At 46.8% G+C, this 17,290-nt stretch overlaps 1 protein-coding gene and 1 long non-coding RNA gene across 7 annotated transcripts; one reads left to right on the forward strand and one right to left on the reverse strand.

The window, feature by feature from the left end:
* On the reverse strand, positions 1–17,114 carry HOXA3 (homeobox A3). Of its 6 annotated transcripts, none has more exons than XM_063153498.1 (4): positions 17,030–17,114; positions 14,983–15,064; positions 3,115–3,703; positions 1–1,670 (listed from the first exon to the last, which is right to left on the reverse strand). In XM_063153498.1, the coding sequence occupies exons 3-4, from the start codon at positions 3,584–3,586 to the stop codon at positions 901–903; spliced, it is 1,242 nt and encodes a 413-aa protein (XP_063009568.1). In that variant the 5' UTR covers positions 3,587–3,703; positions 14,983–15,064; positions 17,030–17,114; the 3' UTR covers positions 1–900. The 6 variants fall into 6 exon arrangements, with proteins under 6 accessions (XP_063009568.1, XP_063009577.1, XP_063009558.1 ...); XM_063153507.1 differs by lacking the exons at positions 14,983–15,064; positions 17,030–17,114 and adding exons at positions 4,610–4,767; positions 5,590–5,743; XM_063153488.1 differs by lacking the exons at positions 14,983–15,064; positions 17,030–17,114 and adding exons at positions 4,610–4,767; positions 5,411–5,743.
* LOC134416930 (uncharacterized) lies at positions 8,078–11,062 on the forward strand. Its single transcript, XR_010027472.1, has 2 exons — positions 8,078–8,535; positions 10,250–11,062. It is a non-coding gene; the product is annotated as an uncharacterized LOC134416930 (long non-coding RNA).
* Positions 17,115–17,290: the final 176 nt, after the last annotated feature.

The following is a 17,290-nucleotide window of genomic DNA, read 5'->3' on the forward strand; positions in this document are numbered from 1 at the left end:
TTTATTATTCAGAATAAAAACTTTATTTTTTTTTTCCAGAACGTGAGCAGCAAGGAATGTATAACTTTCAAAACAAATCTAGCCTTTTCAGCTTCACACACTTTTTACCTAGCTGGATGTTACAAGCGTAAAGTATTCAAACCGCGATCTTTTTTCCCAGATTTTATTGCATCGTCATCATCATTATTATCACTATTTTTAATAAAAGGAGTTAATAGTTTCCTTTCAAATGATATTTCTAACACGTGCCGATATGCCATCTAATATATGGCCTCCTGAATACTCAGGGTACAGATTTTTTTATATATATATAAATATGAACAAATGGGGATAAATAAAATTTTAAACACTTAGATTATTCAATGTTTGCGAAAAAAAAAATATAAATAAATCTGAATGTTCACCAGCATACACACATTGAAAGACTTACACGTATCAATAATTGTCCAGGAAGTCCCTGTCCAAGCGCTTTTGATGTCTTTCTTGCTATTTAAAAGAAGTGCAATAAAAAAAATTGCTTCCCCGTGGGATCAATCATGTACGAACAAATTCACATTTAAGAATTCCTTTTATAGAAAATTTGTTCATATACCCTGTTTTGATAAAAGTGTAGAAGGTAAAGTATAAAGCCTCTGCATACTCCCAAAGTGAGACACAAGGCTACAGTTCAAGAAGATAAATATCCACTAGTGAAACTATAGAGCAATTCAAGCAACAAATATTGCTACGTCACATAAACTAGAAAACGCTTTTACGAAAGGAAACAAAACAAACCAAAACGAACAAAAGAAACGAGAAGGGAAGGGGAGGGCACATGTTGGGGGGGAGGAGAGAGAAGGGAAGGGATGAGTACTTTCCAAAACTCGGGGGCTTGCTGTTCCTCTTAGTGACTCCTGTCTCTTACAGATGAGTGAGTTTGGGCGCTTCCTGAATTCTTCCCTGAGAAGGATGGTGAGCGGTAAGGTCTGTGTATGTTGGATGTGGATCACAAGGTCCATGGTGGTGATTGTTGGCCATTGGCCCAGCCCCGCTGTAGTCCATGTTGGCAGAGGGAGGATGAGGGAGATGAGTTAGACCAAAGATGGAAGGCCCAGAATTGGTCATGGTCTCCACGTAGTTGCCCCCTACATAGACGGGGCTTCCCTGTATGTGTGGATTCCCATAACCGTTGCCTTGAAGAGGATGAGTATCATATTCAGGCGTCACAGCTGCTGTCCCCGTGTATCTCTTTTGAGGAGGTGGGCAATTATTAAGAGGAGCAGTATACGATGCAGGGATGCCATAGGTGTTTTGATGAGGCTTGTTAAATGGTGGAGGCGACTGGGATTCATAGGGGACACTGTTTACTAAAGAATGCATAGAGTTTAGGTATCCCCCAGCAGCTGGAGGGACGGGGCTTCTGCTTGGGGACTGTCCTCCTGAAGAGGTCATCATACCCTTTCCCTTTTGATCCTTTTTGTATTTCATTCTGCGGTTTTGAAACCAGATTTTGATCTGTCTTTCTGTGAGATTGAGCAAATTAGCCATTTCTACCCTTCGTGGCCTGCAAAGGTACCTATTGAAGTGGAACTCCTTTTCCAGTTCTACCAGCTGGGCACTTGTGTAAGCTGTACGGGCTCGCTTAGAGGAGGCTTGCCCTGGAGGGCTTTTATCACCAGCACAACTCTCACCTATGTAAATCACACAAAGAACACAATCAGCATGGCAAACCTACACATGGCAACATGAGAAAATGGCCAACAACACCAGCACCTGGGGACTTCAGCTCCCAAAGGCGAGATGGATGCCCATGCGTGCAACGAGTACTCCCCAAGGCATGAGCTCAGTTGTGCCAAGCTCCAAGCCTCGAAAGAGTGCCTTGACCTCATTAGTGTCACTGTGTGACTGCACTCGCTTCCCCTAAGAATGACAGCATCCAACCTAGCTCCAGCTTGGTAAAGAGGAGCAAGGAAGGTTCAGGGAAACACAGTGAGGTTTAGAAGCGCTGAAACTGAACCCGTGGCTACATAGTGGAATCAGAGTCTTCAAAAAATAGCTGTTCTCCATATATATATATATATATATATATATACACATCAGCTACAAATGCCTGAAAGCTAGATACCTACAACACAAAAATTTTAACATAGAAATACAGAATTATCAGTATAGTAGATTTTTTTATCATGTCTGGTATATAGCATGAACATATGGTAGTGATGGGGAGGTATAATATGTATAAAGCAGAACATACAGTAGCTAGGCTTGCATATAGGCATGGAGATATATCTGAATCTCACTGCTTTTTAATTAAATAAATACATGATATGGAAGGTTGAAAACAGCAGTCTTACCACAGCTTTAAAAAAGCAGACCAGCAAAACATTTGCTAAAGTTTTGAACTCTATTTCCAAGGCACATTTAAGCAAAAAAGAGGAAGAAGTCAGAATAATCTGACTTCTGGGCTTTGGAGCTAGCACTGGTGTTATCAGTTTGGGTTTCCTTGAGTAATAAAAGTGTTGATATACACTTCCAACCCTCAAATAATGTTTTATGGGCTGAAGTTTATAGCACTCCTGAATGATTTTTGTTTACCAGGCTTGTAACTTTGCCAATCAGCTTATTAAAATAGGAAGAGGTTCTGACTGCATGCAGGGCATTGATCCTGCCTGCACATGATTATGAGCTATTTTATTCCCGTTACACTTCAGCAGAGATAGGTCACTGTCTTATTAATCTAACAGCACCATGCCAACAAAGTACTCGGGACAAGCCTCTGGCTTAAGGCCTGGGCTGCTCCACACTGACATGATTTACTGAAGGGGGGATTACCTAAGAAATGTGATAGATGCTGGAGGGCACAAGTGGTTCTGCCACTAGGAAGCAAAGTCAGTTCAGATCCCTTCTGCAAGACTGGGAAAGTTTTGTATGGGGTGTGTTTTTCACCGAGCTCCCCTCAGTGAATAAGCTGAGTGATGGCAAGCCCTTTCCTAAAGTTTCATGGGGTCAGCTCAGAGGGTAAAAAAGCCCCCACCCTCCCCTCCCTGAAGTGAAGATGGATAAGGTGGCCCTCCTCCCCACGGGATGCACAGTCAGCCCAGGAGTACCCAGGGAGAGGGGGAGCACGTTTCATACCTGAACTGGAACTGCTGTTTTTCTGCTTTGTGTTTTGCCGAGACTCTTTCATCCATGGGAATATCTGTTTGGAAACGGTGGGTGAGTTAAGAGCTGGGCTCTTGGTGGGGTTGGCCGGGGCAGGGTTGCTGCTGGCATTTTGAGATGGTGAGGTGGAGGTCGGAGGTGGAGGCTGTGACTGCTGGGCTGGAGGCGGCTGCGGTGGAGCCTGTGGGTCAGCGAGGCTGGGGGGCTGGAGAGTCTGGCTGGGGAGGGTCCTCATGCAACTCTCACTGATGTCATTGGCCTTGTGGTGGGACACAGAGCTGCCGGGGGACTGGAGGGAGCACGCGGGGCGGTGGTACTCAGTTTCCACAAGTGATGAAGATGGAGGATATTGCTGCTGACTCGCATTATAAGTGAAACCATTTGCTCCTTGGTAGGGGTAGGCACCATAGATTGCAGAGCTGTCGTAGTAGGTCGCTTTTTGCATTTCGTTGTTTCCCAATATTTATTTCGCAAACTGACAGGGTCTTGACACCCTTGGAGAATAACATTGGCACCCCTCTGTCACGTGGCGCTCTTCCTCCAATGGCCTCTCCGGGCAGACCTGGGGTGTGGGGAGAGCAGAGCAGGGTGAAGAAATGGTACAAATCCATCTTACTTTCAATAGCTAAGTGACATGAAAGCCATAAAAGAAAAAGTGGTCAGCAATATTTAGCAGCATGACTTGGCCTCAGGCGTGGAGCATTTCGATATAAAAGCTGCCTGGATTTACTGGCAGCTACAAATATGTGCTTTGCTGCACCGGGATAGAGGCTTTCTAGGTTTGTTTTTTTATTATTATTTCTTTCTTGTTAAGGAACAGAGCAAGCGGGTTGATCGTTTATCACCAAGAGGCTGTTTTAATACCGGTCTCTGAGATAAGGGTGATCGAGGAATTGGTAATGCAAAGGGGCTGGGCTATTACTTCAGTCCAACTCTAAGATCAAACCCTCTGCTTTAACCAGCGTTGTTTTATTTTTAGCCTTTCTCTCCTGGTTACGGCTCCTCATACAACTTCAAAGAAATATATGAGATGGTTCCTGTCTACGTGTGGCAGGGGGCAGGAGCAGGGTGGAAAGGTTTCCTAGGCAGGGATATTTAAACACCCCGACCCCAAGTGATGGATTTTGGCTTGTCTATGAAAAGCTCGATAGGAAAATAAACCAAGCCAGCACCTTCTCCCCTCCGTGCCCGCGCACCGCCCCGAGCCGCCCAGGTCGCGCACCCTGGCACCAGCGGTTTCTGCCCGGGCGAGCCCCGCCCGCCGCCCGCAGCGGCTCCCGCTCGGTGCTGGAGCGCGGCTCCACGGAGCCCCCGAGCCCGCCTCCCACCCGCGAGTGGGTCCGGCCCCAGCTGCGCCCGGCGCCGCTCACAGCCCCTCCAGAGGGGCCGGCAGGGGCGGTTGTTGGTTTGTTTTTTTCAGCAGTTATTTTCAAGACGCTAACTTTTCGTGGAATCAGCCAGATCCTACCTGTTAAAACATGATGGATTGGGCGAAAAAAACACACCAGAAACCTGAAAAACCAGCGTTCATCTCCATGACCACGGCTTGAACTTTCCTTCCAACTTAGCGATAATAGGTTCTGTCTTGGAAACTGCTATGTAATTTGATGTATGAGGGTCACTTGGCTGGGGAGAGGGTGGACACAAACTCAGAGAATGCTTCTCCTGCCCGGGCGAATCCCTTCCCCCCCCCCCTCCTTTTTTTTTTCTTTTTTTTTTGTTTTTGTGTTACCCATCCTCCTTTATTTCTGGGATCCCCCCACGCCCCCCGCCCAAATTAAAGTCTACTCGTCACCTGCCTGAAAATAACCCATTAAAGAATCGCCCGTATTAATGAGAGAGGAGACCTGTGCATAACCTCCGATCTAGGAGGTGTTTCCACTCGCACTCACATTGTTCTCAGAAACTGAAGTGTGTTTCTCACCATCCTCCTAACCCCTTGCTGGCAAATAACCAGGTCTTTTCAGATCAGAAGGGCCTCCTTCCTTTTACCACTTTCCCTGTACTTCAGCAGCTGGGTATTTTCCCCCAAAAACATCTAACGAGGACAAATGCTTAGGGCGAAAAGCCTTACACAACACAAGCACCAAACGAGCTCATTCTACGCCTTTCAAGTTATACAAGTTCTTAGAAAACAGTATTCCCTTTGTTAGATCGTAACAAAATGAAGGTAACACACCTACGGCAGGGCGGTTTCCCTGTTATTGCACTAATCAAGCTCTTTGGTTGCTATTAAGCTAATAAGCCAGTGGAGATCTGAGGCACATACACAATTTCCAGCTCCTCGCCTCTCCTTGCCTGTGCTATCGAGGCCTGGTGTGATTTTTCTCAATTCCTTTGAAAGAGAGACCATAGACACCGCTACCAGAGGAGAAGGAGGAAACAATCAGCCAGCGGTGATTTCACAAAGGCACCCGCCTTTCATGACCGCGACACCAAATATTTCACCTTCCTTCGGCCGCTGCGAAGTTTTGTGGCGCTGGCAGGACGGGCAGCGCGGAGCGAGGGCGCGGGGTGCTCTGCTCCCATAGCTGCCGGCCTGCAGACAATAGGCAACTTTACTTGGAAGGCAAAATATTATTGGAGCTTCGGCTGTCTGCCAGCAAGTAAAAAAAAAAAAAAAAAAAAAAAAAAAAAAAAAAAAAATCAGATCCCGAGTTTGGGTTCGCCAAGTTAATCACTTCCTACAAAGTTATAGAGAAGCAAGCGGGGGTAACCTGAGGAGCGCCCGGTCATTCCAGGAGAAAGTGGGAATAGCGGGATTAAGAGCGACAACGATCCCGGCAGCGTCCTAACGGGAAAGGGGAGAGGAGGTGGATTCACCGCCCCAGCCGGTGCCTGGGATGGGAAGAGCTCTCCTCTCCCCTTCCAAGACAAAAAGGCAGGTCTTACAAACACAAATGGGCCCCCAATCTTTCCAATGCCTGTTTTATCGGCTCCGTCTCGGTCTGTGCAATACACGGCTCTGCACTTTACCAACTTCTCTCCCCCCACCCAGACAGCCCAGAAACAGCACAGGAAAATTGCTTGGTTTCCCCCACTCCCCACTTCAGCTCTCTCCTACCCTGTCCTTCCCTGCGCTTCCCCCCTTCCCAAGCACACCAGATCTTTACCCTGTAACTCCCAACCGAGGCCCAAACTCTGACTCTAGGACGAAAAACCAGGCAGCCCCCCTGAAAGATTTCCTGAAAGATAAAGACAAAGTTGAGGGAAGGTGGGGGGTGGGGGGAAGAGAGGAGAGAGAGCTGCCTGAACACGAAGTGTAAGGGTATCAGTCACTGCCTGGAAGGAAGCCCCAGCTTGTGAACTCTTCTTGAACCGACATTTAAGTCTACGGTCATAAATCACTGGGACATAAACTCCGCCATTCACGACTGATAGCAGCGTATTTGTGGCCTGCTTACCTTAACTTCTGACGACTGAGGCGGAAGCCAGCATGCTCTCTCTCTCTCTCTCTCTCTCTCACTCCCTCTCTCTTTTTTTTTTTTTTTTTTTTTTGGAGGCGACACAACCCAGAGAGAGCAGGGGCTGTCTGCCCCAGCCCGGTCCCTGCGGCCGCGGGGTGGGCACCGGCTCAGCTCCCCCCGGCCGAGAGGGGCGAGTCCTGCCCCGCACGGGATGGGGTGGATGGCTCCGCACGCCCGCCTGCCCCGCTCCCCTGACGCTTCCAGCTGCGCACCCTACCCCGAGCCGCTCCTCGGCGCACCGTGCTCCCCCTGCGCGGGGCGCGGAGGACGGGGATGGTTCCCAGGGCTGCTCTGGGAAGGGAAGGAGAAAGAGGGAAGGAGGAGGGTGGGGGGGGGGGGGAGTTGGAGCGAGGAAAATAGGAAAATATTAAAAAAAAAAAAAAAAAAAAGGAAGGAAGAAAGAAAGGCGGCCGTCTGGGGAAGCTCGGGGCAGGGTGGGGGCTGGGGAGGGAGCGCAGGAGCACGGCAGTGAAGGAGTGCGGCCCCCCCGCACCCGGGCGTCACCGAAGTCCAGGAAAATTATGCTAATGAAGACAAACGGCGCTCACAAAGGGTCGCTCTCACCAGCCTCCAGGGTGCTGCTGTGGGGGTTTGAGTTTGTCCCTCTTACCGGTGGGCTTGGGGGGCAGCTGCAGAATAGCCCCTGTGCCGCTCCCCACGGCCGGGAGCCCCGCGCAGCCACGGCTGAGCCCCGGGGAGGGGAGCAAAGCCCGCAGAGCCGGGGCTGGGTCCGGAGAGCCAACGGAAGGCCACCAGGATCCCCGCTCTGGGCAATGCTCTCAGAGCCACGCTGGAAATCATTAGAGTTACTAATTATTAACTCATGCATGCGTGAGCGCACACACACACAGATGTACACACAGACACCCCCCTGCCCCCCTCAAATATCCCCAGCGCCCGGGACGGGCACAGAGGCGCTCACGCACGCACATGTGCTGCGCAGACGGGTCGGGGTGCCCGCAGCGCCCCGTGGGGACGCGTGGGTGGCAGCCTCGCGTGGACTCGGGCCCGGCTTTGCCTCACGGCTTCGCCCTCGCCTTCTCTCCGCGGCACGGCCGAGGAAGGCGCTGGCCGCTTTCCTCAGCGCCACGGGCTCTGGGGGTGGCGGTGTCCCCCCGGTTTCCCGCACCAGAAACGCGGCGGCGACCGTGCGAACGAGAACTTAGACAAAGTTGCGGATCCTGCCCGCCTGGCAGGCGGTAACGGGGCTCGGGGCTCCGAGCGCTAAGCGGAGCCTGCGAATAAAATCTAGGTGTAAACTTGACGTTACTTCGTTAATTAAGGCGTTATAAATATAACTAGTCCGTTTAAAGCACGAGGGAACCCAGCGTCATCTTTAAACACAAACAAAGCGAGGGGGAAGCGAGAAATAAAAAGCACTATAAGGCTGGGGTGGCCTCTTGCGCATACCAATGGTTTTTGTCATTTATGGCTATGCAAGATTTATGACTTCGTGCACCAAAGCTGTAAACAGAGCACTAAAACAGAAAACACTTGCTCCTTATGGCATAAGTGAGAAGGCACCACATGAAAGGGGAAGCGGCCAGCGTAGGAGGAGAGAAGAGGCAAAAATCCTTCGTTTGCGTTTTGCTTCAAACAATCCCGTGAATGTTGCTTTGGAAGAAAAAAAAAAAAAAAAAAAAGTCTTTTTAGTCAATAATCAACCCCACACTTTCTTCTGAAACTGCTGATCTGCCATTCGCCCACTTGCCCGGCCGAATACTGAGAGAGGCAGCTCTGCGCCCCGACGGAGCCCCCCGGACCGGCGAGGAGGATTTGGACAGGGAGAGAAAAGATGGGGACTGCCGAAACCTGCGGACACCGGGGAGCCTGCCGGTTTGGGGGGCCCCGCCGAAAGCCGGGCGAGTTTTTCCTAAGAGCGCGTTTCAGCTTGGGAGCCATCTCCAGCGGGATTTTCTGGCAAAATGTCTGTATTTAAGAACGGGGAAAGGGAAGAGGGGGGAGATTTTTTTAAATGAAAGGATATGTAAGGACTTTAATCGTGAGAACCGAAGTGGTTCATAGGAATATGGAAGCGTTTCTTCCATTCATCTGACTGCCTGCAAAGAGTATTTTGCGAGATTTCTCCAATTAGTCCCATTTCCCCACGCCCCCCCCCTCTCCCCAAAGAGGTAATTTTAAACATGAGAAGATGATTATTTTTTTTTTATGTCTCCTATGATGTCGGGATAAGTGTCCCAACGCACAGATCCCCGCTGCTTTTATCTGCCTTTCCCTCCCAGAGGCCGAATATTTTCTTTCTGCTCCATTCCACGGAGAGAGATAGGGCTCAGCTCGGGGGGGAAGGGGGGACGGGCAGTGTTTGGGGCTGATTTCTGAGTCAGAAATGACCTGCCTTTTCTCCCCGAAGAGTCCCACTCCGTGGCACTCCCTCCCCTCCCTCCCTCCCCCCCACCTCCCCCGAATTACTATTTTCCGAATAAAATAATGCTTGTAAAGCGCCTTGTCCTTGGATGCCCCGAAATGGAAGCAGGCAGCACCATAATTCAGGGCTGCTTCTGGGGCAGCTCCCAGAGATGAAATAGCAGGGCAGGGAGTTGAGGGAGAAGGGGGCCAGTCCTGGAAGTGGTGCTTGTCCCAGTCGCTAGAGAGTTAGAAGGGAATATCAGCTGAATTAGGGAAGGACTGGACAATCGAAGCAAGCCGTGGTCAATCTAAATTGTTGTTTATATTTTCTAACGCTAGAGACGCATCGCACTCTTTGCTATTTGCTCAACAGACTGAAGTTATTTACAGAACTCGCCGAAATCCTCCTTTCCTCCAGAACTCTTCTTGCTTTCTTTTACTCTAGAGCAGGACTGTATTATTTATGAGTGTTTTAACTAGGTCAATATGCATCCAAACTGGGTCATAAATCAGAGGAAAGACTGCCAAGTAATTTAGCTGCAATTAAAGCTTGGATTTTATTTTTGAGGCACATTTTGGCTCATTTCAAAATACGGCAACGCCAATGTTGGCTTTTAGACACACGGATGGGAGCAAAAGAGCTCTCCTTCTCTTGCTGAAGAGAGAGAAGTGCTTCAGTGTGGCGAGAAGGGGAAATAAAATTTATTTGGGTCAGTTCTGCTTCGAGAGCCGCTTTAAAGAGTAGGGAAAAGTGAGACCATCCCAAACATCACCCTGAAGGTCTCTGCAGAACGGCCGCGAATAGCTTCGAGTGGAAATAACCTCTTTTTTTGGTGCTCTCAGCGGAGTTTTCATCATAGTTCACTTTTGTCCCTCTCTCCCTCTCTCTGACCCCTATGAAGACGAGCAATTACAAACAGCGCGGAACAGGACACAAAATGGCTCAACAGGAATAAGCGAGAGACATGGAACAAACTGGAGGAAAGCGAGTCCCGGGGCTCCAACCTTTCCCAAAGCCGGGGCAGAACGGGGAAACAGGGTTTCATTTACCATTTTGTCCTCTTTGGATAGCCAAGCAATCTTTCATTTTTGTCATTTAAAGTACATTTATATCTATGCGTTCGCATTGATAAGTATACACAAATACTTAGATATTTATATATATGGATATATCTATATTTATGTATGCGACGGCATGGATATTAATTTAGAGCTAGTATCTGTTCTCCTGGAAGATACTTTCCACTTCTCTCCTTTTAATTCTCTCTTTCCAGATCCCCATTCAGAGAGGCAGAATAAACCTCCACATTTTCAAGGCTGATTTATTGTTGGAAGCCGTGGCTGGCTCTTGGTTCAGCTCCTTCTCACCGCGGAGAAATAAAGAGGAGCGCCTTGGCTCATTTGGGAAGGGGAAGCTTTGCCATAGAGCTGAGCACTCATGCAGCGCTCCTCGCACAATAAACAAAGTACCACTAAAGCATCATAAATAAAATGGCAGCACGATCGCACAGTCATCGATTTACGGAGCGGCAGCGGCCGAACAAACACCCATAAAACAACAACCGCTGCCGCACACTCGAGCACGACCCCGACAGAGGAGCATCACACGCCCCCCACATCGCTTTCTCCTACTCGCCCAAATACATAAATAAACAAACAAACACACACACAAACGCACAAATAAAATAATAGAATAAAATTAAGGGGGGGGGGAAAATATTCAAACGCGGCAATAAAAGAGGCTTCCCATCTCCAGCCGGTCATAAATAATGGTAAAATGGCAATCGAGGGGCTGTAGCGGAGGCAGCTGGCCATCAGCAGCAGTGTGGGATCTCTATGGAGAAAAATAAATAAAGAAGCAAACTCTGCCTGCTCTGCTCGCTGCAAGGGTAGAGTTGAATATTTACCACAGCAAATTGAAACAAAGGGGGAAGCAGCCTGGCTCCGGGTGCACACACACCCGCACGCACACACACGCACTCACTCCAGCCTCTGCTACTGACCTTTGCCTCGAACAGCAATAACTCACCACATAAATGAACAATCAACGGAAATACCTTAAAATAAAATCCATCCTTTCTAACGAAGCATTTCGTCCTCTCGGCTCGACAATAACCTTTCCATAAGGAACGAAAGCTGTCAGCGAAATGGCCAGCTCTTGTGGGGACGGTGATGGGGGCAGGAGGAAAAAAAAATAATAGAAAGCAGTGCTTGCTCTGAACAGAAACTGGAAAAGCGTAATCGCAGACGGAGCCAGACCGGGTCTCCACTCCAAATGCCACAATAATGCGCTGTATTATGTGCTCACGTGGTCATACGTCAACTTAAATCCTTTTATTTGAAATAGGGAATCATTGAAGGAACAGGGTTTCTTAGCGCGAGCCTTCGCTTTTTAAAGCCTTAACCCAATATGTTAAAGAAGAGTTTTAAGGGAGGAGAAAAAAAAAAATCTAAGAGATGCAGATGACTATAGGGGGAGGTTGGTCTGATTCTCTTTCCTCCCACACCAATATTTCTTTACACAAAACCCCTTGGAAGGTAAGAGGAATCCTGCACTTTGATACTTAGCCCAATTAACCGGCGTTGGCTCCCGAGGCCCGGCGCTCTGCTCCACGTCGTCGCATGTCCTCTGCAAGCCCCGAAGAAAGCCCAAATCTTAATGCTATTATTTCCAGCCCCCTTCTAAACGGGACGATCACCAGCCTTCCCCCCACCCCCAGCTCCCTCTACCCTGCCATTGTACAGGGCTTGCTCAACTCCCACACGCTACATCAGGGCTCCTGTAGAAACTAAAAAGACCTATAATTACCTGACAAAGGCAAAAAAGAGTCTCTTCTAAGAGGCTAGTTGATTTTTGTCCTCGTAACACACTATGAAGAATACACCTTCCTTCACTGGCGTGCCTCTGAATTTTGCAAAATCTTTTGGGACCTTGCTGTTAAACCTGTGCTTACGCATTTCCTATACAGCTAGTTTGAGTGATGCACAAAATTATAGGTTTCTAGCGTTGGAAAAGGAAAAAAAAAAAAAAAAAAATTGGGGAGGGGGAGTTCTTTGCCTAAGGGGAAAAAATTAAGGAAAAAAGAAAAAAACCAAAGTTGTATGTGGCCCCTGAGCCAGGCAGCTTCGCCTGTGTGTGAACCCATCACATCTTCCCTGTAAGATTGTTTAACTTGTGCTATTGACACAATAAGCTAAACAAACAAAAGAAACCCTCCACTCACACAACTTTTCTGGAAGGAGTCAAAGTAAATCAGATAATTCACGTTTTTACCGTGCTCCTGGTTCAGTCCTGTGGCTCCAGCATGGTGCATCATCCTGTGCACACCCTTGCCCAAATCTTTCCACCGTCTCCCATGAGCTCAAAGAGGCTAACTACATATCCCCTCTTACTGTTTCACCTACACTTCATTGAACAGAATGGAAGGAGATTTCTTTTTAAAGATGACTTTTAGTGTTAGTGTAAGGTTTGTTAGTGACAAGCCTTATTATACTCTCTCCTGAATTGTAAAAGTGGCCCACTGGAATGTAAACCCATTTCTGTCAGTGTACAGTAGTGGCATTGCAGCAAAGTCAGCGTGACGTTACAGCAGGAGAAAACTTCACAATTTTTCACATGGAAGTGACTAAGCTAGTACCAGGGTATACATGTATTATCCCTCACTGGGAACTGGAATGGAAACTACAAATGCCCCAGAAAAGAGGGAACATTAGGCACTCTCGACATGCCCGAGTCTGTAACTATCAGCTTGCCCGGTAACTCCACAGCTCTCATACTTATTGTAAACCAAGGCCGATATTTACTTGAGGTGGATTCTCGGCTCTTTTAAATTTGGTGAGTTTGCGTCCCATAGAGGAAACGCACAGAGAAGTTCTTCTGCAACAATGAAACTGAAATTAATGGGGAATGGAGCAGATGTTGAAAAAAGCGAAGCAAGACTTTCTTGGGGCTGCTGTAAAAAGTTATTGACTGCTTTGCGTCAAAAGTAGAAAGATGGCTTTAGAAGTTACAGTCTTGAGCAAATAGAAACTACAAAAGCAATAAATCACAATCATAAGTCATCTGAAATGCCTTAACGCTAGCTGTGGCTATTGGCTTCAAAACCTTGTTTCTGTGAACATCTTTATTGGTATTTATGGTCAAGTTAATCCTAAAACTACTGTTTAACAATTAACTTGGTGTATATAGTGGGGAAACTAATTAATTCTTAAGAAAAGTAACTTCTTGACGTGTGAATACCTTTCACAGAATGTGCTTTGGGAAGGCAGAAGGGGGAGTCTGCCCAACTTTGTGCTGTCCTGAACTGCAGCTGAAAATTGTTCTCTTCCCCCGAATTTGGAGAAAGTTTTCTTTGCTCTATTAGCGTGATTACGAGGTTTCAGATGCAAATTCAAATGATGCTGCGAGTCGCAGGCGCTAGACTTCCCTCGCCACCCCATTTCTTACTTTGTTCCTGTTCCTGGACACTCAACGTTGTTTACCTTGACGATTTGGAGACCCGAAAGAGTGTTTCTAGTAGAAAAAAGTGTGGACTTTATCAGTAGGTGTACTACTGATTTTTCTGTGCTTTATACACATGCCTTGGAGCTGAGTTTGAATTCCAGCCTCAGTAACAACAAACAGATCTGAGTTCATAACGTGCCTTCATTAAGGGAGACCCTTTGTGCCCGTTCTGGCATTAATAGCCAATCTTAGCATTAATGCTATTTGAAGTTACCTTCAATATAACTGGAGTTAGAACTTTTACTGTGCTTCAAGTTTACTTTTATGCCAGTCGGTAAGAGGTGTGCCTATCTCTCCCATGTGGAGATGAAATGGGAATCACCCCTACGATATAAGTACTTATTTCCTCGCTACCTCGAAAGATTTGCAATCTGCTGGGGTGCAGAGCTGTTTACCTACATCCGTGCGCCTGATAAAGTTGGTCTTTGATCATTCCCAAGTAGATAAAAAGAGCAGCGTTATCGACTGTGCCCTTGCGAGAGAAGTTCTGCTCAGAGTCAGCTGAGCCTGCCGGCGTTGGGTCCGCTAAGGAATCCCAAATATCTCTGCCCGCCATGCTGTGGGTACATGCCACCGGAGGAAGGTTCCTTCGCACCGTGTTTTCGCTTTCAATTTCCGAACGCAAGCGTGAATGGACATTTGCAGCGCCTTTTTGTAGTTAAGATTTAAGCAGCTCATTAAGCCAACACAAAGAGCCCTTGTAGTCCTGTAATTTATGGCCGCTTTTAAAAGGTAGTAAAATACACTAATTGTACATCAACATCCAAAAAGGAGCAGGTAAATCTAGCAGGAATTTGAGCTAATTCTATGTAATCCTCCCCTCTCGACGGCCGGCATAAAAAAAAATTTGTCACTATGGAAAGCATTTCTTTTCTCCTGCCAGAGGACCAAGCACATCAAGGACTTCAGCAACTCCGAACCACCAGACACCGACCTCCACTCAGCGCAAAGCAGGCCAGGACGGACAAACACCCGAAATCTATTCGCGAAACATTCTGTTGTATGCGCGCAGACAAAAATCAGGTTTTCTAGCATCCCCACATGCACTTCTCGTTTCCAGGACTGGCTGCGGAACTCCTCGAGGAGGAGGCGAGCAGACAAGCCGCGATAAGCAGCCATTCAACACCGAACTGGCTCCAACCCTCTCTCCCTCGCCTTGTGCCTTTGATTTCGGAAGGAGCTAAGAACGGACAAAGAAATTCTCTAACTCTTTCGCTCTTCAGATGACTTTGCATCCTTCCTGTCCCCAATGCCTTTATAAGGATGGCGATCACTCAGGTCCCGTACACTTCTTTGTCTGCCCAGACACGCGCATTCACCACCCACGGAAGATGAATAGAGCCAATCCAGAAAAAAAAAAAAAAAATCCAGCTAGGTTAAATATTTATCGCAACAACAACAAAATCTCATTCCAGCAGTCTTGTTCCTCATGCAGGTACCAGGCAAATCGCATTCTTACAGCCGCCACCGGCGCAAAAGCAGCGGCCGCTGCCCGGCTCTTACCTCCTCCAGCTGCGCAGGGTTGGGCAGAGGCGCTCCCGGCTCCTTCCACCGCCCCGGCCGAGCGGCTTCGTTTCGGGGCTCCCTGTAAACAAGCAACAAACAGTGCCTTACCGGGGAGTGCAGGGGGAGGTATTTTGCTCCTTCATTGGCAATACATGGCTTGCCGGGCGCGCTGGGAGAGCGCGGAGAGGGGCGGGCGGGGATGGAGCGGGCTCGGGCTCCCGCGAGGAGCGTGGATTCCCACCCGGGTGAGGAGCACGGGGAGCTGAGAAATAAAAGCGTGCAGTTGTTTTGGTTGGGTTTTTTTCCTTATTTTTTTTTTTTTTCCCTGTAGACAGCTATGCCTTCTGTCTCCAAGTGTTTGGAAATATTGTCATTCCTAACTCTTGTTACATGAATGTCTGCTTTATTTTCCTCTGGGAAACCTTTGTTTAGGATCATTTAATCAAGAACAGACATTAAACACAAGTCGTGGTGTTCATCTCTGCTGAATAAAACTCGGGAAGGATTTCAGTTTAAATGCGGGGCGTATTGTGGTTGGGCTTTTATTCAAACGGTTAGCCGGGCCCAATCCTGCCACCACAAGCTCACTTAGAGACTAACAATTGACCTCAGCGAAGCGGGATCGGGCCCAAATGCTTAAAAAAAAAAAATTAAAAATTCACCAACACAACATACACACACAAAAAAAAAAAAAAACCAGCAACGAAAAAGCCGACATCCATGAAAGCCATTGACTGAGAGGAAAAATCTGGGCTGCTTCTTTTCCCCTAAAATAAACAGTATTGCTGGTCCAAATAGACAATAGTTAGGTTATTTGCATGCCACTTACTGAATCACTTTTACATATGAATTAATATTTTTCATCTGTATTCCGTCTTGCTAATAAAACCCGTCTAACGCATCTTACAATCGTCAGTAAATGCAAGTGCTAATAATTAAATAACACCGTTCTTGCTGAAGGGTGTTATCTGAGCCCTGGAAATATTAAGTCTGTCTTGGGACAACTTTTCGAGCAGATACTTTGCTTTGGTAATTTAGTAGTTCCATAATTACACTAATAATTTTAAATTTGGTGTTGAACTCCAGTCTACATAAAATCATGCAATAATAGCCTACTAAACTGTTTATTGCTGTCTCATAAATTTGCGAGCGCTGACTGTTAAAATCTACTGGCAAACACAAAAGAAAATGGAAAGTTCGAGCTGCAATCACAGAGCTGCTTCCTGTGGTTATCCTTTGCTCTACCTTTCCTTCCACTCGGCTCCAGCACAGGGGGAACCCCCCGGCATTTTAGCCTCAAAGCCGTACCTTAGCTGTTTTGATCCCTAATCAATAATCATGTTACAAACAGCAATAATCATCGATCAAGCGTGTCGTGACTGGGTTGTCCCACTCGTGTTAAATATGGAGCGTGTATCTGAAAATGGTGCCAGCGACTTTCTGTTATTTATTTTGGAGCTATTAGGTCACGCTACCATATTTTACACTGCCACGGTCCTTTAAAGTATGCTGTTTCTTGAAAGAGTTGCTAAGTAGCAATAAAGCACTTTAAAAAAACTATGTCTTTTTTTTTTCTTTTTTTTTTTCTTTCTTTTTTTTTTTTTTTTTTTTTTTTTTTTTTTTTAATTAGTTGTTATCCCAAGCTCTAATATTCATCGCGGCACTCAAAGTTCGTACATAAATCGTTCAGACTAATGAGTCATAGAGAAATTCGCCCATGACTTTTCCTTTGCAATGCTCACTGCCTTTCCATTGCTTTTTTGGCCATGTATTAAGAGACGGTGATTTATTAACGCCAGGAAAATTGAACAAAGCAGGTCCTCCTGCACTGTGGCACCCAGCCTTCCACAGTGTGAATTAGAACATTATCAAGTGTGTTTGCCTCCGTAACACTTAATCACCAAAAGCCATAATGTGACCACAAGGCAGCTAAAACAAAGATTTAACATTTCTAAATATTAAACTTGTTAAGCAAATGCTCAGCAGACAAAGCAAGCACAAACAATTAAAGTCATCAAGCTAGAAATACACACTGCCTACTTACCAACACAGACCCTATTGCTTGCTTAAGAAGTTTAGAATCTTTCAAGATAAATCAGGTGGGGGTTTTTTAAATGAAAAAAAAAAAAAAAAAAAAAAAAAAAAGAAAAAAGAAAAAATGAAAGAAAGAAAAACAAACTCCAGTAACAAGGAGTTGAGTTTCACTTCTGAGAGAATCACTCCTAGTGAGGACTGACGGCCACAGATCCATTCCTGACTATCTGCATTAATTATTTAATGAGTCACGTGACCCTAAAGATTAAAA

This window comes from Melospiza melodia, chromosome 1 (genome assembly GCF_035770615.1).
Source record: "Melospiza melodia melodia isolate bMelMel2 chromosome 1, bMelMel2.pri, whole genome shotgun sequence".
Lineage (NCBI taxonomy): Eukaryota > Metazoa > Chordata > Aves > Passeriformes > Passerellidae > Melospiza > Melospiza melodia.

Bases quoted from the DNA above. Each gene is read 5' to 3' on its own strand.
- HOXA3 (XM_063153498.1), bottom strand. From the start codon at position 3,586: ATGCAAAAAGCGACCTACTACGACAGCTCTGCAATCTATGGTGCCTAC. The intron at 1,671-3,114 runs GTATGAAACGTG...TGATTTACATAG, and splicing joins AAACAGCAGTTCCAGTTCAG to GTGAGAGTTGTGCTGGTGAT.